Consider the following 23,601-nt stretch of genomic DNA (forward strand, 5'->3'; position numbering starts at 1 on the left):
TGGAAATTACATCGGAGAAATGGACAGTTTTGTCTCCTTTACCCCTGCCTCGGGCTGTGGACTCTGCAGGGCAAGCTGTGCAGCCCTGCTTCCTGTGGAGGCTGAGAAGGCAGCAGACACACTGAGAGGACTGCTCCTTCAAGGCCCTGGCAGGGAAGTGTGGCCCCTAACCTCAAGCCTGGTGGCATCAGTGCTCTGCTGAGGGAGGGTTCCTCAGCAACTGCTTCATCAACAGCCTTCCAGACCTCCTCATCCAGTGAGGAGTGTGGGGCAGGCGAATGGTGTCAAGTGTCCTCTGTATAAGAACGCTTGGGTGAGTGTACGTGAACCTGCTTGGGCAGAGCAGAAAGACCAAGGATAGAAAATGAAATCTGGGCACTACAGAAATCTCTGGGGCAACAAGGTAGGGGAGTGTGAGTTGCCCATGGGAGGGGCTGGCTGTTGCCAAGCTCTTGAGTCTCAGAATATCATGGGGGCATTTTCAGTTACCAGCGCCTTCACAAAGGTCCAGTTCTGCTCCAAACGACTAATGAATAAACACAAGGCCCTGTGAACTGAACCCAAAGCCTCCCCTGTGGCTTTGTCCTCTCCTGGGCAGTGTAGATGGGACCCCTGTCTAGCAGGCTGTAACCCAAAGGTGCTGGATGATGAGCTGCAGGGGACCCCAAAGTGACTGGAGCTGAGAGCACCTCTCACATGGTCAACTCTGGCATGTGTCCTCCCAAATTTCTCCAAGAATTTTTCTCAAACTTAACATTCCAATGTCTTCATGGAACCTTCCTGAGATGCCATTTTAAAGCCAACCTGGGACACCAAATCACACTGTCCACTTGAGAGGACAGTGTGTGATTCCTGTGCCAGCTTACCTGCTGATTTACAGGGGCCTTTGCTACACACGTCAAAACTTGTCAGTCTCAGAGTTTCACAGCGGCAGCTTGTGAATCAGTGCTGTGGGCAGAGACCAACCTGAGCTCCTTTACTTCTCTTTTTCCTTCCTGTTTTTTTTCTCAAGGTGCTCTTGCCTTCCTGATGAATTTCCTCAATTTCCTCACAGGCTAACTTCCGCAAACCTCAGGGCTTGCAAACTCAGTTCCCACCATGGTTATTTACTTTGAACTTCTCCTTCTGTTTTGTCTTTTGCTGAAGAACTAACCTGTCTCACGTGCTTTGAATTTCTGCAGAATGTGGAATTACAAGCATTCTCCTAAGAAATTGAAATCACTCCAAATACTTCACATTCTTTTGAAATATACTTGTCATTAAACGATGTGTAACCTGATTGAGTGAATTTCAATTCAATACATCTAGTTTTTCTAATTTTCCTTTCACACACCTCATATAAAAGAGCAAAGCTATTTTTAATTCATATAGACTATTGGTTTCTATGTTTTCCTGTCAGGTTTTTTTTTTTCTTTCGAGACAGGGCTTCCCTGTGTAGCTTTGCGCCTTTCCTGGAACTCACTTGGTAGCCCAGGCTGGCCTCAAACTCACAGAGATCCGCCTGGCTCTGCCTCCCAAGTGCTGGGATTAAAGGCGTGCGCCACCGACGCCCGGTTCCTGTCAGTTTTTTAATCAGAGCATATGGATCTATTATTGAATCTAAACATTTTTTCTCCCTTTACATTTTTAGAAACTGTGAAGGACTCCAAAGGCTACTATTTATGTATGTGGTATCTGTCAATGTTTGCTGTAGTGGAGATTAAAGCCAGGAACCTTAGGAAGGTTTCTGAATGAAATAATTTTAAAACGATGACCAATTCACGACACGCTAACACAACTTTTCATTACAATAAATGAGTTTTAGACTTTGCTATGTTTATTGCTCATCTTAGTTTTTCTTAGGAAAAGACAGAAACAACAATATCAGACTGGAGCTAAGGGACAGGAGTTCGTGCCATGTCTAAGCTCACTGTGGTAACCCACACAATCTTTACGTCACCCTCTGGTGGGTACTGCTACCATCCTACAGGAAAGACGGCCCACGATTAACCACACTTGTTTGGAGTAAATACTTGTACATGTCCTGTCTTCCAGCCTCACCTCAACTGAAAGTCAAGAGTTTGGCTCATATTCCCCACTCAAAATGAAACACTTTTATTTAAACTATCATCACAATGCCTTGAAAATGAATAATTCAATCATTGGTACCTAAACTTGAAAATTCTAGTTTTAATTCTTTTGGATATTATGCCTGCCTGCCCACCTCCCTTCTCTCCTCCTTCATTCTCTCCCTCCCACGTAGCTAAGGCTGGCCGTGAACACACTATATGGCTGAAGATGAGCCACATCTTCCTGCCTCTATCTCCTGAGTGCTAGGATAATAGTCACCAATCACCATACCTATGCAGTGTCAAGGAACCAACTCAGGTTCACACATGCTAGACAAGCACTCTACCAACTGAGCTACACCACAGCCCCAGACATTCAACTTTCTAAACCAGGTCTGATTATTATGGTTCCTACATGAATATGCAGTCTATGAATAACACAGACTACAACATGACCCCCAAACAGAGGGGCCCTGTGCATGTACTTTCCTTTAGTACTCTCACATGGGTTCTTCGTGGAAACATTTAGGAAATGCTCAGGAAAATTATTGTTTCTATTTTACAGACGATAAAATTTAGAGTCAAAGAAATTAAAATAGCCTCCTTAGAACCTGTGTGGGCAGCAAATGACCAAGACCAGACTTCCTAGACGCTGGTCTCATTCTCCACATTGATTCAAATCATAGCTGAGGTTTCTACTAACCTGAGGTAATTAAGTCGAGAGCAATAGGAACTCCAATGAGTCTGGGGAGAAGCTGGGTTCCTCTGGCTCCAGGAAGAATTCCCAGTGTGACTTCTGGAAAGCCAACACGAGCCTGCAAGACATTAAAGGCAGAAAGGCCACCGTAGTGAGACAATGCGTTGAGATTTTAGTGTGCCCAGGACTTTCTACACCATAAGAAACAGCTTCACTGAAATCAGCAACCGTCTCTAGACGGCACACAGTGTCTCCTGTCTCATTTAATAACATGAGCAGAGCGCTGATGTATGCACACATCCTTGCTTGGGCACATTTCTTTCCTTTGACTCTACAAGTACCCCTTCCAGATAGTCTGCAGTTTTCAGGTCCCTGCAAGCACCAGAACATCCAGAGGAGGGAGAGAGCGATACAGAACTTCCCGAACCTCCACTCTACAAAGAACATTCACAACCTAACAAGAAAAGGACAACCAACTAATAATGGGCTGATTATCTGAATGCACAATCCCCCAAAGAAAGGATACAAGTAGTAAATAGCATTCAGGATCATCCGCCACTAGGGATGTAGATGTGAGCCACAATGAAACACAAGTGATGCCCACCAGGATGACTATAATCAAAAGGCGGGTGCTCACTTTGGCAGCACACACGCCCAAACTGGAACAATACAGAGATGATTAGCCTGGGAGCTGCCAAGGATGGTACACTTGCTCATGAAGCGTTCTCTATTTTCAAAAGAGAAGAGAACATTGAGGTACAAGTGATTTGAAGGGGGACATGGGGAAAACGGGGGGAGTTTTAATTAGGAAGGGGGAAGGAGATAAAAAAACAGAACAAAGAGAGAGAAGGCTAAACTAATCGTAAAGATGTCTGAAAAGGGGGCTCAGCAGTTAAGAGCACCGGCTGCTCTTTCAAAGGACCTGGATTCAATTCCCAGGGTAGCTCACAACTGTCTACAACTCCAGTTCCTGTGAATCTGATTCCTTCACACAGACATACACGCAGGCCAAATGCCAACACATACATACATGCACATACACAGATGTCTAAAAAAGTCATAAAGCATCATACTATTATTTCTCTGCCAAAAATTACACATAACACATATGAATCTGTATCTATGTGTACATATTAAATGGTGTTTTCCCATCTGGGCTGACAATGTTACCCACAAGAGTCATAGACAAGCCGGGCGGTCGTGGCACATGCCTGTAATCCCAGCACTTGGGAGGCAGAGGCAGATGGATCTCTGTGAGTTCGAGGCCAGCCTGGGCTACCAAGTGAGTTCCAGGACAGGCTCCAAAGCTACAGAGAAACCCTGTCTTGAAAACCAAAAAAAAAAAAAAAAAAAAAAAAAGAGTCATAGACAATTTAACACAAACCCCAACACCAGACATGAGAAGTCTCTGTTTGAGTTGTTGGTCAGGATTGTCCAAGAGACTACCAAACACTACAGAATATTGTTGTTATCTTTGGTTGCTTCCCAAAGGTGGAAGGGAAGGTCCCTATTGCTGAAGACACCAGATATTTCAGAAACAGGACCCAGAGGCTGTGAAGCTGGAACTGACCTGAAAGCCTCTTTCCTAAGGACTAGTTTTCATGGTAGTACAAGCTTCTAAAGGAGGCAAGCAACCAAATATCGAGTCATGATGATCATGAACCGTAGCAAGTATCATGGATGCAATAGTGGCACCCAACAGCTCTCTAGTTGGACTTAAGACCTGCTCAACAAAAGGGAAGGCATCTCTGCTACTGGAAACCTAGCTGGCTACCCAGGGCCAGTAAAGTCAGAGATCTTGGAGGGAACCTATTGAAAGGCCATTGTAAGGGAAACAAGGCCCCCCCCCACTAACTCTGCTAATTGTAGATTCAGTGGAAAATACTGCACTCTGCCCCCATGCCCTGTGCTAACAGGATGCTTGCAGGATAACTGCCTGCAGTTGTGCTTGCAAGATAAATTGCTTGAGAAGAATGCTTGCAAAATAACCCCTTGCTAGATAAGCTTGGAATTCGTTTACCCACCCAGACTCTGAGAAAGACCTCGGAGACATCTGGCATCCAGATGTCTGCAATCTGGATGACCCTGCTCCCCTGCCCTGACAGAACCACCTCATAAAAAGCCTGCGAGCCTTAGACTCGGGGTCACCAGTTACTTCTCGTGCTGGTGGCCCATGAGCTCGTGCTAAATAAAGCTTCTTTTGTGACCCGATATTGGAGTGAAGCTCTCTGTTTTGGATGCCGACCCTAACATTTGGAGGTCCCACCAAGATTGGTAAGGACGGTGGTGAGTCGGCAGGAAAGCAGCTGTTCAAGCGGCCCGTGAGGACCCTTGGACGGTGGGAGAGAGACATGTCCTGAACCCACAGGCTGCAGCTCTGGAGGATGCTCTGGAGTGTGGGGAACCTGGGACAGGGGCCCCGTCTGATTCCCTTTTGTCTAGGAGATTTTTCAGATGGCCCAGGCCAATAGACAATCTTTTGGTTTCATTTTCCCTACCATTTTGCCGGCTTGTCTTGTTTGTATGTTATGTCTCGATTTTTGTGTCCTTCTGTGTCTGTTTCTACTTGTTTGGAATGGGACAGTCTGCCTCCACCCCAATGTCCCTAACCCTATCTCACTGGTCGGCAGTGACGGACCACATGTCGAACCTGGCGGTTCGAGGAAGGGAAAGTGGGAGACTTTCTGTTCTTCTGAATGGCCCACCTTCGGAGTCGGGTGGCCAGTAGATGGTACTTTTGATCTTAATATAATCAGGGCAGTCAAACAAAAGATTTTTCATTCCAGGTTCACACGGACACCCGGACCAGCAGGCCTACATTTGGGTATGGGAGGATCTGGTGACTGACCCTCCTAAGTGGGTCCGACCCTTCCTGACTGCTCCTACAGCACCTTCACTAACTTCTGCCCCGATTCTCGCGACAAAGCCTTCCCAATCGACTCGATTACCAACTCCATCCCCTCCTCAACCCCCCTTACTTGAACCTCAGAATGACCTCATTTCATTTGCCTTAGACTTCCCACCATGACCGCCTCCCTATTGGCTCGAACCACGACCTCAAGCAGAGACTGGGCCCGAGTCTGTCTTGGTCTCTCCATCGGGTCCACCACAGGGAATCTACCAGAGGAGAGCAAGGCCCCCAGATGAGGCACCGCAGGCTATCACACTGCCTTTGTGCCCCATTGGGAGAACGGTTGATGATGGGGCCAGGGGTGACATGCCTGCTTTCCAATACTGGCCCTTTTCCTCCTCTGACTTGTATAACTGGAAAAATAAAACCCTCCATTTTCTGAGGACCCCTCCAGATTAACAGGTCTCTTAGTTTCCATCATGTATTCCCACCAACCTACTTGGGATGATTGCCAGCAGCTCCTGAGGATCCTCTTCACTAAGGAAGAGAGGAGAGAGCGCATTCTCCTGCAAGCCAGGAAACTAGTCCCCGGGCCAGATGGGCGACCGACTCAACTCCCCACCCTGATTGATGAGCGCTTCCCACTGAGACAACCAACCTGGGACCCTAATACCCCGGAAGGTAGGGAGCATCTGTCCCTCTATCGCCAGACTCTAATGGCGGGTCTCCGTGCGGCGGCCAGAAGGCCCACTAATTTGGCCAAGGTAGGTGAGGTTCTCCAAGAGCCTGATGAAACCCCCTCTGACTTCCTTGAAAGGCTCATGGAAGCATACAGGAGGTATACGCCTTTCGATCCACAGTCTGAAGAACAGAAGGGGGCGGTAGCGATGGCCTTTATAGGACAGTCAGCTGCAGACATAAGACGCAAGTTACAGAGATTAGATGGTTTGCAGGGGCTGAGTTTGAGAGATTTAGTCAAGGAAGCAGAAAAAGTTTATTATAAAAGAGAAACTGCAGAGGAAAAAGAAGCTAGGTTAGAAAAAGAGAGAGAAGAAAAGGAAAGACAAAGAGAGAAGCGGCAAAATTGAAATTTATCATGGATCCTGGCAGTGGCAGTGAAAGACAACTCAGGGCCTCGAGGCAAAGGAGGTCGCCCACCTTTAAAGTCTAACCAATGTGCATACTGCAAGGAAGAGGGTCATTGGGCCCGAGAGTGCCCCAAAAAACAGAGAGGACGAGGCCGGTCAGTCTTGGCCCTTGAGGACTGAGGAAGTCAGGGTTCGGAACCCCTCCCCGAGCTCCGGGTAACCTTTGAAGTGGAGGGGACCCCAGTCGACTTTGAAGTATATACGGGGGCAGTCTTTTCAGCAATACAACAACCACTCGGGCCACTATCTTCCCGCAAGTCTCTGGTCCAAGGGGCCAACGGTAGTAGAGAGAGAGCCTAGACCACTCAGAGAACAGTCAACTTGGGGAAAGGTACTGTGCAACATTCTTTTCTGGTCCTCCCTAACTGTCCCGCGCCTCTCCTGGGGAGGGATCTCCTGACAAAATTAGGAGCCCAAATAACTTTCACCACCCAAGGACCTGAATTAAAGTTTGCCCATCCCATGGTCGGGGACCTCCGCCTCCTCACTCTAGAACTCCCAGCAACAGAGGAATATCGGCTATAAGGGACCACCATCCCCGCAGCCCAACTGACCATGGTCCCCACAGGACTGGGAAATGAAGAATGGACCTGCAGGTTCCCGGAGGCTTGGGCAGAGATGGGGGGACCTGGACTGGCAGTAGAACAGCCACCCGTTGTGGTCACCTTAAAACCCGCAGCAGTTCCGGCCCGGGGTAAGACAATACCCCCTCAGCCGAGAGGCCAGAGAGGGCATCAAACCCCACATAGAACGATTCCTAGAACTTGGCATACTAAGACCATGCCAATCGGATTGGAATACTCTGCTCCTGCCGGTAAGGAAGCCGGGAACTAATGATTATAGACCGGTCCAAGACCTACGGGAAGTAAACACTTGAGTAATGGACATACACCCCACAGTGCCCAACACCTACAACCTTCTAAGTACGCTGCCCCCAGAATGAAATTGGTACACAGTTTTAGACCTGAAGGATGCTTTCTTCTGCCTGCCCCTTCACCCGGACTCTCAGACACTTTTTGCCTTTGAATGGTCAGACCCCGAGAAAGGGAGAACAGGGCAGTTAACTTGGACCAGGCTCCCACAGGGATTCAAGAACTCTCCAACCATCTTTGATGAGGCCTTGCTTCGGGACCTCCGAGAGTTCCGATAGACACCCCCCCGAGGTCACTCTCCTCCAATACGTTGATGACCTCCTACTGGCAACTGACAATCGAGATGCCTGTAGGCAGGGGACAGAGAAACTGCTGGGTACCTTGGCAAAATTGGGATGTAGAGCATCCGCCAAGAAGGCACAAATTTGCCAGAACCGAGTCACCTTTCTCGGCTACTCTCTTGAAGGAGGAAAAAGATGGCTGACGGACGCCCAAAAGAAAACGGTGGCCAACATCCCGGCCCCATTGGATAGCTGTCAACTGTGGGAACTGTGGGAGTTCCTAGAACCCCTTTGTCTGACAAGAGGAACACCAGATAGCGTTCGAGACGCTGAAGAAGGCACTCCTGTCGGCACCTGCCCTCGTCCTTTTTGATGAAAACAGGCCACAGTTTATACTGACAGCCGGTATGCGTTCGCAACAGCGCATGTGCATGGGGCAATATATCGAGAGAGAGAGGGCTACTAACATCGGCTGGAAAAAAATCAAAAATGAAAAAGAGATTGAGGCCCTATTGGAGGCTGTAATGTTACCCCGAGAGCTGGCCATCATACATTGCCCTGGGAACCAAAAAGGGAACTCCCCAGTTGCAGCGGGAAACAGGAAGGCCGATCAAGAGGCAAAGGAGGTTGCCCTCCGTGATCCAAGGAGCCTGGCCAGTCATGCCTCGACTCTGGAGGATTCAGCTCCTGAAGAGGCTCCACCCCCGGAACCTCTGAAAGACACTCTGGAAAGGATCCACAAATTAACCCATTTGGGTAGCAGAAAATTGATCCAGCTGACTACAGAAAATAAGACTCTCTCCCCATCTGAGAAGAAACAAATGGCAGAGAAGGTGGAAGCTGCTTGCTGGGCCTGCCAGCAGGTATATGCATATCCTGGGAAACTGGCCCCCAGAAAAAGGCTACGAGGAACCCACCCTGGCCAGCATTGGGAAGTAGACTTCACCGAGGTAAAGCCAGATAAGTATGGCCTAAAGTACCTGCTAGTGTTTGTAGATAGCTTTACAGGATGGGTAGAAGCCTACCCCACCAAAAAGGAGACTGCCGCAATAGTCGCTAAGAAAATCCTGGAAGAGATCTTCCCAAGATTTGGACTGCCTCAGGTAATTGGGTCAGATAATGGCCCAGCGTTCGTGGCCCAGGTAAGTCAGGGACTGACAAAAATACTGGGGATGGACTGGAAGCTGCATTGTGCATACAGACCCCAGAGCTCAGGACAGGTAGAAAGAACCAACAGGACCATTAAGGAGACCTTAACCAAATTGACCATGGAGACTGGCTCTAGAGATTGGACGATGCTCCTACCGTATGCCCTCTTTAGAGCTAGGAATACCCCTTCCTTCATGGGTCTTACCCCCTTTGAACTGCTCTTTGGGTGTGCACCCCCAGTTAAGAACCTAGCCATCCAGCAAGGAGAAATCATGCCTTCCCCTATGTCTGACAGGCTGAAAGCCTTAGCATCTGTCCAGCATACACTGTGGAAGCAACTGTCCACTGTGCACCAACCCGGTGGGGACAGCGCTGCCCATCAGTTCCACATGGGGGACTTTGTATACGTCCGCAGACACCAGCATCAGACTTTGGAACCCCAGTGGAAGGGACCATACCAAGTCCTGCTGACCACCCCGACAGCAGTCAAGGTGTACAGGATTGCTGCATGGATTCATGGCTCCCATCTCAAACCTGCCCCTGCCCCTGACCTGGATGCTGATTTGGACTGGACTGTGGAGCAGACTGAGCATCCCCTCAAGCTCTGCATTAGCCGCAGAAGCCGGCCAGACAAACCCCCACCGGCCACTACCACAAACTTGGCAAGTGATATCTGGGACAGGAGATATGGTGTGGACAGTGTCTTGTGCGGACTACCCTCTGGGAACCTGGTGGCCTACACTCCAGTCAGATATCTGTCAGTTAGCAGCCAGACTAGACACCTGGGACTTGCAGGGGAAGGAACCCGGTAGCGAACTCCCCATAACAAGTGAAGGGAAAATGAATGATGGAAGGCCTCAGGGATGCGCCACCCCCCAGAGGAGATGCCTCCTCAATTATTTGTCATTCTATGTATGCCCCCCGAGATGGTAGAAATAGAGGGGAGATTCATAGGTGTGGGGGACCAGAATCCCTATACTGTAAGGCTTGGGGATGCGAAACCACTGGAACCACATATTAGAAACCTAGCTCTACATGGGATTGGATCTGAGTAGGGGGAAACATCACTTATCCTGAACCGGCCAGGGGCCCTTATCCGGTTCATCATCCTTGCCACCCAGATGACCTTGCACCTAAGGGTAAGCATGTCACGGGATGCCAGAATACCTCCCTGTGTAACGTACTAAACATAACCTTCACTACTGAAGGAAAAAAATCCACATCTCTAGCTGAATGGTACAAAGGTCGGACCTGGGGTTTGAGATTCTATGCTCCCGGACATGATTTTGGGCTTCTCTTTAAGATAAGGCTAAGCAAGGATAATATACTAGTACACCCGGCTATTGGCCCAAACTCTTTCCTTCCAGACCAAAAGGGGCCCACGCCTAAAATCTATCAGCCTGAGATTCGCCCCTCACCCCCGAAAAACATTAAAGGCCCTCCAACAACTCCCCCAGGCCTAGGGACAGGAGAAAGACTTATAAACTTAATCAAAGGAGGATATCAGGCTTTGAATTCAACCTATCCCAATCTCACTGAGTCCTGCTGGATCTGCCTTCAGCTCAGCCCTCCTTATTATGAGGGGATGGCTATGAATGAAAGTTTCACTTACAATACCTCAGCTAGCTGTGATTGGGGGACCAAGCATATGTTAACTTTGCCCGAAGTGACTGGCCTGGGAACCTGTCTAGGATGTACCCCTACCTCAGGGAGACCCCTCTGCGCCCACACAGAGAACATAACAACCACAAATGGGTCCCTTGTCCCAGCCCTTGGCCTATATTGGGCATGCAGCACAGGACTCACCCTGTGTGTCTCGGTTGCCAGTTTCAACCAGTCTAGAGACTTCTGTGTCCTTGTCCGAATCTACCCGCGGCTAGTCTATTACCCAGCTAAAGAGTTCGAGGAGCATTTTGCGAGCAGGACTAGGTTCCCCAGAGAACCTGTCAGTGCCACCCTAGCCGTGTTGCTAGGAGCAGGAGTGCTAGCCGGAGTAGGAACCGGAGCAGGAACCAGAGCAGCAGCATTAATTGAAGGCCCTAGGCAGTTGGGGATCCTAGAAGCGGCAGTCCAACAAGACCTGAGAGCAATCGAGACCCCCGTTACTGCCCTAGAAAAGTCTTTAACTTTGCTATCGGAAGTAGTCCTGCAAAATAGATGAGGACTGGACTTACTGTTCTTAAAGGAAGGTGGTCTGTGCACTGCCCTGAAGGAAAACTTTTGCTTCTACACGGATCATACAGGTGTAGTAAGGGAATCGATGACAAAACTCAGGGAGAGACTGGATGCAAGGGAAAAATCCCTACGAGGCTCCCAAAGCTGGTTAGAGGGATGGTATGAAAAGTCACCCTGGATGACCACCCTGCTTTCAATCCTCACTGGGCCTCTAATTGTTCTGCTCCTAGTACTAATGATTGGACCATATGTCCTAAATCGGATTTCAGGCTTTGTCCATTCCCAAGTAGACGGGGTTAAAATGATGGTCCTAAGACAAAGATATCATCCTATACCAGGGAATGACCTTTAGGATTAAAGGTCAGCACAAAAAAAGGGGGGGAATGAAAGGCCATTGTAAGGGAAACAAGGCCCACCCCCACTAGCTCTGCTAATTGTAGATTCAGTGGAAAATACTGCACTCTGCCCACATGCCCCATACCAGAAAGTTAGCCCATCATGCTGTGCTAACAGGATGCTTGCAGGATGACCACCTGCGGTTGTGCTTGTAAGATAAATTGCTTGAGAAGAATGCTTGCAAAATAACCCCTTGCTAGATAAGCTTGGAATTCGTTTACCCACCCAGACTCTGAGAAAGACCGCAGAGACATCTGGCCTCCAGATGTCTGCACTCTGGATGACCCCACTCCCCTGCCCTGACAGAACCACCTCATAAAAGGCCTGCGAGCCTTAGACTCAGGGTCACCAGTTACTTCTCGCACTGGTGGCCCACGAGTTAGTGCTAAATAAAGCTTCCTTTGTGACCCGATATCGGAGTGAAGCTCTCTGTTTTGGATGCTGACCCTAACACTATAACTACTGCTTTACGAAACAGCACAATTCCTAACTACATTATAAATATTTGTCCTTTTGCCCACAGTGCATTCCTCACCCCCTTCACTGTAACAGATAAAGACCACTACAGAAAATCACAACCAATCAAATTGCAGAGTTGTGGAGCCCAGTCCCAATGGAACATCTACAAAAGAATGTTGGAACCTAAGGCTCAGGGAACACTGTGGAAGGGGGAGGTGGGGATCAGAAAGTTGAGCACCGGCACCCAAGATGGCACAGGACTGTCACCGGTAAGTCAGCAGTTCAAAGCCATCAGCCCCAGGCCTAGCCCACCTTTAGAGTTTGCACTGAAGACAAGCCCCACCCCAACCCCATCCTTAGGAGTCTCTTACCTCTGTGCTGGCAATCCGATAATGACAGCCCAAGGCCAGCTCTAGTCCTCCTCCAAGAGCCACACCTTGGATAGCGGCCACTACTGGCTTCTGGTATCTCTGTAATTCATCTACTGTGTCTCCCAATCTGAGGCCAGAGGCGGGAGAGCTGAAGCTCCGGATATCTGCACCTAAAGACACAGGGACAAGAGGAGATGGTTCAGAAGGACTGGCACTTTGTCACCAACAGCAGGGGACACAGCAGTCTTAGAAGGCTCAGATACCTTGGGGCTGAGAGGCACTTCAGCCTCAGACGGTAGACAGAAGGAAACGAGAGAAAAATCTTCACCTGGAACCATATCACCTTCCAAATTCTGTGTTCCCATTGGGTAGTGAGCAGCTTCAACCTTGGGGAAATTGAAAGAGCTACTAATTCTATCTTTTTGAGAGTCAGGACCCCTCGCTCTTCACCAACCTAGTTTTCAAGACTGTCACCCTTTCTTCACTAAGAGCAAAAGCCATTATAGTGTAAAATGCCATAGTTAAACGAAGACTATTTACGAGTATTTATGTCTGTAAGCAACTTAGTCTCTATACATTTCTTGAAAATATTTTTAAAATAATTTTTTATTAAAAATTCTTTCCTTTTGCATACCAACCCCTGTTCCTTCTCCTCCCCTTCCCCCACGTCTCCCCACCTACCCCTATTCTATCCCCAGCTCTTCCTCATAGAGGGTAAGGCCTCCCTTGGGTAGTCAACCCAGTCTGGCATACTAGGTAGTGACCTAGGCCCTCCCCAGTGCATCAAGGCTGAGTAAGACATGGCACCATAGGGAATGGGCTCCAAAAAGCCAGTTCATGTGCCCAATATAAGTCCTGGTCTCCTGAAAGCATTTTTAAATGACTTCCTTAATTTTATTTTAGGGGTGTGGAGATTTCGTCTGTGTTTTGTGTCTGTGTACCACATGCCTGCAGTACTGGTGAAGGACAGAAGAGGGCCCTGGAACTGGAGTTACAGAAGGCTACATGGCCATCCCATCCTCTGCAAGAACAGCCAGTGCTCTTAGACACTGAGCCATCTCTCCAGTCCCTGATAGATTTCTTATGAGTAATAAAAATTAACATAGCTTGTGTTTCTGGATTATAAAAATGATACAGGAATTATGAAAATTTAAAACCTGTACAAAAACAAAAAATAACAACAAAAGACAAAGGATCACCTAAATATGATCACACAGAGATGAAAATTCAAGAAATCAGCACTAGACAAGCTTAAATTTCATCTGTGCCCTGGCTCACAATCATAGAATGTGGGTGTTTGAACTTCCTTCGGCCAGCTTACAAGTTAAGCATCTTGAAGAGAACTTGAAGTGGCTCCTGACCCCATGGGCATTTCAAAGACTGGTCATCTGTAAGTTGGCGGTAAAGGTGTGCAGAGAATAGAGAAGCTGATAAACAGAAATTCCAGAGTGCTGGTTGCACTGCGACTGACTACACCATGTGTGAGTAAAAGGCTGTTGGGTCCCTGTTATGTCTAAATCGAAAGGGAAGGCCACGGAAACTCTAGCGGAATGCTCCCTGGGCCCATCAACAGCTGTGTCCTGTGCTCAGCTTAGAACTTCAGACAAACCAGTCAGCTGACTGCCCCCAGGCGCCAATAACCAAAGTAACAGGTGACGCACAGGCTACAGTGGAAGCTAAGGCCTCACACCAAAGCTAGGCTGGGGTTTTGGCTAACAGGACACAAAAAGTCTAGGGGAAACCCAGAAACTGAGCAGGGAAGCGACAGTTTACATTTCCTTCTGGACACCTAAAGAGGCAAACATTGTGAGCTTTCTCAGTCTTCTGCGTGGGAGTTTTGGGTTAGTTTCTAAGATGTCATTCTCTTCTCCTTTCTAAGTTGTCGGGGAACAGAGGCACAAGCCTTACTGTTTACCCTCACCAGATTTAATCTGAGATGTTACTGAAGGCAGAGTGACTAATGCCAAGCGAAGATGTGTTCAGTCAGCTGACTTAGATAAGGAGCCATTTAGTCATGGACTTTTTTTAATAGTTAGCCGCCTATTGTTTTCTCATGTGCATACAGACAGGGCCATGATCTTTGCCTTGTTCCTAATTCAAAAAAATAAGTTCTCTTCCACTCTCAAGCTCCAGAGGAATAAGGTATCACCTCTTTCCCAATTAGGGCCACATAGAGCCGGAGGCAAAAGGGACCATCAAAATATCCAGGCGGTAAGGATATAACAATCTATCACTGTTCAATACTCAACAACTGATCACCTGTGTTTCCCAAACGCTAAACTAGCAAAACAAACAGGTGCCTTAAATAAACTGCCTTAAATAAGGCTTGTCTCAGATAAAAATTAAGCAGAGTACTTAAACATCACAGCCACCTTTAACATGTCTCCAACCAGACAGACCAGATCTACCTCAGATAAGTGTCTTGTCTCCATCTGGACAGGCCAGATCTACCTCAGATAAATGTCAACTCCAAAAACAAAATAATAATGAGTCTTTTGTCTAAGCTTTTTATGTCACCAGTGTTTTGTCAGATATAAGGTTCCCAGCCACACCATGGAGGACAGACAGCTACAGGATTTCATCCCAGAACTTCAGGCAGCTTCCCCATCTCCCCCAAAAACCAATCAACGTCCACCATTCAGCCTGAAGCAGTCTTTGAGAGAAACGGCGTCCCATACCCATCTATCCACGTTTTTTTCTTTTTTAAAACATATGAGTTGGGAATGATAGAGATTACATGTCCACACGGTTGGGCTTGCCCGGCGGACCACCTAGCTATTTCCAGTTCAGAATAGCCATCTCCAGGTCAGACATCTCACAGGACCGGGACTCTGTGGCCTTACGTGGTTACATAAAGCACGGGTGCAGCCAAATAATCTACGCGCCTGCGTGGAGTACCCACGGGAGTTCCTGTACGCATGCGTGGCCCAACCTTTAAAAAGCCGGTGCCATCTTGCATGAGCCCCCTTATCTCCTCACCCACGTGTGTTTCACACAGGCCTGTCACCTCTATCCTCTTTAATAAAACTCTTCTGTGGTTTTGTCATGTTCGGGACGTGTTCCTAGCACCACTTAAGTACTAACACATAGTGCTGTATATGTCTGTTAATCATCAAACTGGGTCATTTTGGAAAAACTTCCAGCCCAGGAACTTGCATCACGTTCCAATTTTTGCCTTCTTATCACACAGAAAACCGAGTTTTCACTCTCTCTCTTTCTCGAGACAGGGTTTCTCTGTGTAGTTTTGGTGCCTGTCCTGGAACTTGCGCTGTAGACCAGGCTGGCCTTGAACTCACAGAGATCTGCTTGGCTCTGCCTCCTGAGTGCTGGGACTAAAGACATGTGCCACTATTGCCCAACTGAAAATCGAGTTCTCTATGATTCTGAGCCCCTTTCAAGCCTCAAATCATCATTGTGGGTGTTCAAGCTTCAGATTCTAGTGAGAAAGCCATTTCATAGTTGGTTCAGTGTTGGTGTGCTATTTTAACCTGTCTCTTCCTCGGCCTTCTTCATCTGGATCTGCTAAGCATTCAAATGCGTATAAGATCATTACCATTTTGTTTTAATTAGTAAATCATCAGGCAAGGCGAGCAGTGACTACTGTGGTCAGTATTTTTATGCTGTCTCTTATCCTGACTCTAACACCGGGGTATTTTCAGGTTACCATTTACAAACAATGAATGCCTGTGGTCTGGTGAGTCCCCACGGCCCTCACCTCCATGTAACTTCCGTCAGAGGATTCAAGACATTCATTTTCAGGGCAGGGAAAGAAAGAGGCACTAACGAACCACACCGAAAGGTCCAACACTTCAGATCCTTTGCCTATGCTGCCACTGTCACGCAGTGACCCATGAGAGCAGTGCCAGGGCCCTGTGGGGGAGGGGCTGTCAGAAGGAAAACGAACTCCACTCCAAGACCCAGTGTGAATAAAATGGTAATGCCGGGGCTGGAGAGATGGCTCAGCGGCTACGAGCACTGGCTGCTCTTCCAGAAGTCCTGAGTTTGATTCCCAGCAACCACATGGTGGCTCACAACCATCCATAATGAGATCTGGCGCCCTCTTCTGGCCTGCAAGTATGCATGTAGGCAGAACACTGTACACATAATAAATAAATAAATCTTTTAAAAAAAATAAAATGGTAATGCTTCCTGAACTTGTTCTGGGTGCAGACACTGACAAGAATGCTCAGCTAAGACATCTCATTTAATCCCCTTCAGCTACAAATTACGACCCCTACTCTATAGGCAGAGAAAATGAGGTAAGGATATCAAAGAGGCTAGCCCAAGCTCACACAGGGTAGAAGGGACATATGCAGAGCAGATACACAGCAAGTTTATGGCCGTAGCTATTGGCCCTCAAGGCTGGAACAAATTGTTCCTCAAAGGCTCAGTCTACATAAGAGACAAAGGCCACAATCCTGTCTAGCTCTCTCTTGGGAGAGATGTGTCCCTTTCCCATGATGCTTTTCACTCCCACTCTAGTGCCTCTGCTCATTACCCTCACTCTTTACCCTCAGGGACGGCCGATGCACTAGTCCGGGCATAGTTCACGAGGTAATGTGAAAGACTCAGACAGTGCTTACCTGAGCAGAAGTTGCCATTTGCTCCACAGATGATGATGGCTTTAATCGTGTAGTCTGACTTGGCTTTCTGGAGTCCTTCTCTTATTCCCCTTATTACAGCTGGGCTGAAAACAAGTTCATGAAGTGGATTAGTCAAAATCAAATTTCCATGATCTTAGAGATTTTCCTTAACTAATGATAGATAAAACAACACAGGTTCTCACCACAGAACTTTTACTATTTGTTCAATAGATAAAATGTCTGCTCTCAATTAAGTGTTGACCTAATAAAATAAATCCACTTTCAAAGCAATTATTACTTTCCTCCACTGTGCTCTAACTTTTTTTTTGTTTTTTGAGACAGGGTTTCTCTGTATCATTTTGGTGCCTGTCCTGGACTAGCTCTGTAGCCCAGGCTGGCCTCGAACTCACAGAGATCCACCTGGCTCTGCCTCTCCAGTGCTGGGATTAAAGGCGTGCGCCACCACTGCCTGGCAACTGCCCTCTAACTTTGATCATGAAAAACTAGTTACCAGTTTTAAATGCTATCACAAGCACAGAGTTACCTGGTAAGTATATGCAGCTACATGTAGAATCTTCACTCTTATGTATACAATGTGAAAATTCCAAACCAAATGGAAAAACCAAACTGTTACAAAAGATGTGCTGAGACCAACAAGACAAAGATTCATGGAACACAGTAGGTACCTACCTACCCTTATGCATGAGTGATAATTACCTTTCACCCAGTTACTTTTTGCCTAGACACAATTAAGCAAAACCTCCTGCTCCTGACTTATTAATAGGAAATCAAATGAACAGAGTACGAGCCATTACATAACACTGAGAAGTCCAAAAGGAGCGAGCAGTTTCCTTCAGTGTCTGGGTGGAACTGCTTCTGGACGCACTCCCCAGCACAACAAAACCCTCCCATGTTCAAGGCTGGCAGATAAGGCCCTGCTGTACTCTCACATACCCCGCACAAACCATCATTTCCAAACGACTTACAACAAACCATAAAATAGACACGCTGCATAGCTCACAGCACACTGTTTATGGAATAATGACAAGATAGAAAAAATGATGACATCCTCACTGGGACTCAACTGCTGTGGACAAAATGCTATTTTCTATCTATAGGTAAATGGCAGGTGTGGAACCCAAGGCCAAACTGTTTCCTTCTGGACATCCCTGTCCTGGGAGTCACTGAGGAGTGGACTGGGACTTCACATTACAATCATGCCCTCATCTCTTATTCATGACTGTTCATTTTGAAAACCCATAAACAGAAAACAAAAAAAGTGTCTGCAAACCACAGAGCTTGACCAGGGCCAGTTGAGCGGGACCGTAGTCTGTCTCTCAGCCAGAAGAATGGACTGTGAGAAGACGCCTCACTATAAGAAGCCCTTCCTTCCTTTGGAACTATTAAAACAACAAGAACAAAAACCCAAACAGAAGACACCTAAAGTTTATTAAATCAAATGTGTTCAATCGTCAAAAATAAAGAAAAAAGAATATAAAACATGGCAAACATATGAGGTTAGATTTTGATGTGAAGTAACATTCTTTTCAGATATGTGTTTGTGTATATGTTTGTAGTTGCTAGATAAAATACAGGGTCTCCTCTCACAAGGGTGGAGGATTTAGAGATGTGAAAGGTGTTGATCTGGGGAAAAATGTAGGAATACCCTTCTTCTCCAGAGACCCTAGACTTTGATTGGAATAGAAAAAAGTTTGGCTAAGCCAGTAACTAAGGATTTATAATATTTTGGGGGGAGAGAGAAAAAGAATTATTCAAATAATAGCTCAATAGGCAATTGTGGTGGCTCTCAACTTTAATCTCAGGACTTGGGAGACAGAAGCTAGTGGATCTCTGTGGGCCTGAGGCCAGCCAGTGCTACATACTGAGACCTTGTCTTAAAGGTGGGCGAGGAGGGCGGGAGGCGGGGGATTGGTATGCTAGAAAGATAATTTCCCACAAAAATTAAAAACAAGAAAGAATAAAAGTATAAAACAAAGAAAAACTGGGAATATATTTCACTTGGTGAACAAGCTAAAATGTGGTAAGTCACGTTCCTTAATATGAACAGTAAGAAAACATCTTAAAACAGAAGAACAAAGTCCATAGGGAATAAAGTTGAGGCTTTTCCCTTTGAGGGGTAATTATCTCTTACCTACATACTTTCTATCCTTTAACCTCTTGCTTTTGATTGGTTAATTAGAAATGAAATCTGATCATGAAAACAGATTCTGAGCCATTATATCACAGTTTGTGCAGTTAATGTGGGCACCCTTCCAGACCCACTCTGGATATGGAAATCCCTACATGTGGAGGTCTGTTACAGGAAAAGAGAGGATCAACCACATGAAACCTATGGCCACTGCCATCTCTAGACTACTCAGAACTGGAGGTGTCCTGGGAAAGGTGATTATGCATAAATGGAGGGAAAGTCTCTGGGTTTATTAGGCCTCAGGCACCCTGGGTGTAGTCATGTTTTTTTTATCTATGTTGGCTGAATGGCAGATGAGAGACCCAGGGATACAGAAGGCCACTGTATTTTCTTCTTCTGGGTAAAGAATGGCAGCCAGTGGTGGCTCACATGTGTAATCTCAGAGTTTGAATGCTTGAGGCAAAAGGATTGTCGCAAGTTCAAAGCCAGCCTACATTATAGAGTGCAATCTTGTTTCAAAAACCCAGAGCAAACAACACCAACAGCTCCTCAGACAACGATGAAATGGCACCTCAGTTGGTGCCGTGAAGAGGCTGACTTTTCCTGTTCCAACCACATCTCTCTTTTCATCAATGTTTTGGGTAACACTGAAAACTTAAAAACCGGAAATAAAGAAAAAGGATAAGCTGCTATAGGGAAAACATCAGTACCAGATACAGGAGCTGGGGTTGCCACAGCCTGAAGGGACTGACCATGGGGTAGGGGTAGGGGTGGGGATGAAGGATTGGGGTTGTGGGAGACAAGGATTCTTCGGGAAGAGACAGCTTTTCCTGGCCATATCAGGTGAACAGTTTTTTGTTTTTTGTTGTTTTTTTTTTTTTTTCCCAATTGTAATTGAACTTCATCAAATCAGGTTTGAGGCTTATGAACCAGTATTTTTTCCCCCATACAGAAAAGAAAATCAGACAGTCCAAACTAATCTCTAAAGGTGGATTTGTTTCACAAAACTGTGGATTCAGTAGTGCATTAGTGTGTGTGTCTTCAGTTCTAAAGTAAAACACTGAGTTTTTAAACATGTGGATTTCAGGGGCAGGGCTGGTGGGGGTTGGGGGGGGGAGTGAAAGTCACTGTTCCCAGGACCAGGCCTGGTAAGCAACCTGGTGCTAAATTTGCACGCCAACACTCATCCAAACTCATGCAAACAGTCTGGCTAGACTCAATGAAAGATTTAAACTTTCTCTTGGTAAATCTCAAAACTAGTCCAGTAAGCATGTTTATGAGTTACCTTTCCCCCAGTTACTTTTTACCCTTGGGCCTAGAGAAAATTAAAAAAACAAAACCAAAAAAACACCTGGCTTTTGACTGGTTAATTAGCAATCTGATCATGACACAGCTTGAGAACTGTTACATAATATTTAGAAGTCCACAAAGCATGGCAGATGTGGAACCCAGAGGGCTGGGGTTTTTTCCTTCCAGGTAAAGTGTGATTCCACAAACTGGGCCCAGACAACCTCAGTGAGCACCACTCTTGGGTGAGATGCGGATTCTTCCCACTTTATCTAGCGCCCTCCGCTTTTATTTATGTTCTTGGTAATTTGGGGGAAAGTTCATAAAGAGGAAAAACTGGAAAAGGAAAACGGCTTTGTTTGCTTTTCTCTAGGTAAAGGGCAGAAAAAGTAAGTAGGGAAAAGGTAATTATTAGACACGGGGTCAAGCTTCTCCTGTGTTCCCTGAAGAACTCTCCAGCTTTAAAGATTCAGGCGGCAGCCCCACAGGCCCCGGAAAGACCCCAGCAGCTAGAACAAGTGTGTCCTCCCCACCACACTGTCAGGAGGAGAGGACAGAGAGAGGAGACCAGTGCCTACTGGTGGGGACAGAACCAGGGGACATTTTCAGAGTGCCCACTGGTGTTTCAGCTTCTTTGACCACAGCTAGCTTTTCATTTTCAACAGTTAAAAAAAAAAATACAGCCGGCGTGGAGAGGCTGGCCTTTAATCCCAGCGCTTAGGAGGTAGATGTCTGTGAGTTCGAGGCCAGCCTGGTCTACAAAGAGAGTTCCAGGACAGCCAGAGCTGTTACACAGAGAAACCCTGTCTTGAAAAACCAAAAAATTAGATTAAAAACAAAAAAAAAAATACCGTAGCTTATCAAGTTAAGCCTCATCTGAACACTATCAGCATTTTTTCCAAAACAGAAACACAATAACACATGCCAAAGTAGCCTCTAGGGGTAAGTTTGGCTTCAAAAACCTAACTTTTCAGTTATGAATGTGTGTCTTCAGTTCCAATGTAAAACATGAAGTTTCTCACTATGTGAATTATGGAAGAAAAGAGGCCAAGATCACTGTTTCAGAGGCAGGGCTGGAAATCCTCTGTACTGTGGACTTAGAAACAGGGCTGTGAAGAGAAGCAAACGTGGGCTAGCTAATCCAGCAATGAAGGAGTTAAACTAGTTCTTTCCAAAAATCAAAGTCATTCCTATCAGCATGTCTCACTTATCTAGGAAGAGGTAACTTCATACAAAACAAACAAACAGACAAACAAAACCAGAAATAGAAAGGTTAAGGAGGGAGGAAAGAAACATGTCTGTTTGTTTTTAAGTGGGTTATCTGTATACTTAGTGCATTAGTTGTCAAGGGGAAGGTCCTCGAAGAACCAACTTCTAGACAGGACATTTGACCTCAGGGAACACAAGGGACGCTTGCCCTTGTGTACAATAGTTCCCTTCCCAGTTACTTTTCACTCTCTAACCTGGAGGAAATCAAACAGAATTCCTGGCTTTCGACTGGCTAATTGGAAACCCAATCTGATAATGAAACAGATTAAAAAGCATTACATTACATTTACAAGTCCAAAAATTACATGTAATTGCTCCTTGGTGTACGTGGGAAATTGGTTCTAAGACTTTTCTATCCCTCCCAGAATTCCAAATTCCTCATATGCTCAAGTCTCTAATGCAAAAGTCTTTTTCTGCATATAAATTATAATTCTAGACTATTTGTAATATCCCATAATGTGGAAATGCTTGTTAATAGTTTTTATACAAGAAGAAAAAAGATATGTGTGCAACAGAGATCTAAGAATTCTGGATAAGAGGATACTTTCCATCCACAGTTGGCTGATATGAACCCAGGGATACTAAGGACTGGCTCCTTTTAAGAGATTCTCACATTGAGCCAGAATCATCCCAGGGCTGGGAGAAGACAGGGACTTCTATTCCAACCCAACTTTTCTCTTTTATCTGTGTTCTTGAAAAAACTCAGAAAAGGGAAAAGGAAAATGGCTGTAATGGATACAGTTCTACTAAATTCAGCTGACTGAGAGGTTCCAGCAAGGCAGGGTCTACCGTAGCTAAGCAAGCACTTCCCCTGCTTATAATGCCAGATGTATAAGTGGAGTTGAGATGATGACAGCATTCATCGGCTGAGAGAATAGCTCAGTAGTCACGGTACTTGCCACAAGAGCAGCAAGGATGATGTCTGGAGACTAGAACCTACGTAAATGCTGGGTGGGTATGGTGACCAGGAGACAGGATCCTAGGAGCAAGCTAGCTAACTAGACTAGCCCTGTTAGTGAGCTCTAAGTTCAATGGAGAGACTGTGCCTTGATGAATGAGTGTGGAACGTCAGTGAAGACTCGATGTCAACCACTGGCTTCCAGACTCATATGTGAACCAGAGATATAAATAAGTATACCCTCACATACACATATGCATTTGAACATGTGTGCAGGACACCACACCTATATACAGAAAAAACATGGGAAAACCCCAGGATAACATTTGGTGCCTTAACCCAAAGAGCTTCTTTGACCTCAGCACGATTTCCCAACTGGAATTTTTTTTTTTCTTTTTTTTTTTTTTTTTTTTTTTTTGCTGTTGTTACTTAAACCAAAGCTTATCAAATCCAATTTGTGATCCACAACCAGCTTATCTCCCAAATGAAGAAACAGAAGTAAAACTAGAATGTCCCAATACCTATAACATGTAAAGACAGGCTAGGTTTCAGAAAATTCTTTTAGTTCTACATTGTGCAGGCATGTATGCATCTTCAAATTTTGCACACTTAATTTAGATTTTTTTTTTTAAAACTAGGTAGATTATAGTAATAGAAAATGTTGAAAACCATCACTCTGTAAGGCAGGTTAAGTAATCAGCCATGTTCTACACTTAAGAAGAAACTGTAACTTCCAAGAATGGAGGGGTATGTGGCTGCCTACTCCAGCAATGAAGGATTTTAACTGGTTGGGGACAAAGAATTAGACAAGTCATGTAGAAAGAGATAGCTTCCTGCATAAAGTCAGAAAAAAGGAAGGCAGGGAGGGAGGCCAAAAAAAAAAAAAAATTAAGGTAAAAAAGCAAGGAAACTCTTAAAGTTGGTGAGCAATCACAGGCCTGAAGCAGGTGCCGAGGAAGAGGGTTACT

The 23,601-nt window shown here is 46.1% G+C and overlaps 1 protein-coding gene and 1 non-coding gene across 3 annotated transcripts in view; one reads left to right on the plus strand and one right to left on the minus strand.

Moving 5' to 3' along the window:
• The window catches only part of Ehhadh (enoyl-CoA hydratase and 3-hydroxyacyl CoA dehydrogenase), a 49,647-nt gene that overhangs the window by 19,305 nt on the left and 6,741 nt on the right, over positions 1–23,601 (minus strand). For both annotated transcript variants that reach the window (XM_036204146.1, XM_036204147.1), the window contains exons 3-5: positions 17,031–17,134; positions 12,448–12,617; positions 2,752–2,863 (exon numbers count right to left, since the gene is read on the minus strand). In XM_036204146.1, coding sequence (XP_036060039.1) covers positions 2,752–2,863; positions 12,448–12,617; positions 17,031–17,134 — 386 coding nt within the window. The remainder of the gene's footprint in view (positions 1–2,751; positions 2,864–12,447; positions 12,618–17,030; positions 17,135–23,601) is intronic.
• Positions 3,375–3,480, plus strand: LOC118594371. Its single transcript, XR_004946360.1, has one exon. It is a non-coding gene; the product is annotated as a U6 spliceosomal RNA (small nuclear RNA).

This window comes from Onychomys torridus, chromosome 12 (genome assembly GCF_903995425.1).
Source record: "Onychomys torridus chromosome 12, mOncTor1.1, whole genome shotgun sequence".
Lineage (NCBI taxonomy): Eukaryota > Metazoa > Chordata > Mammalia > Rodentia > Cricetidae > Onychomys > Onychomys torridus.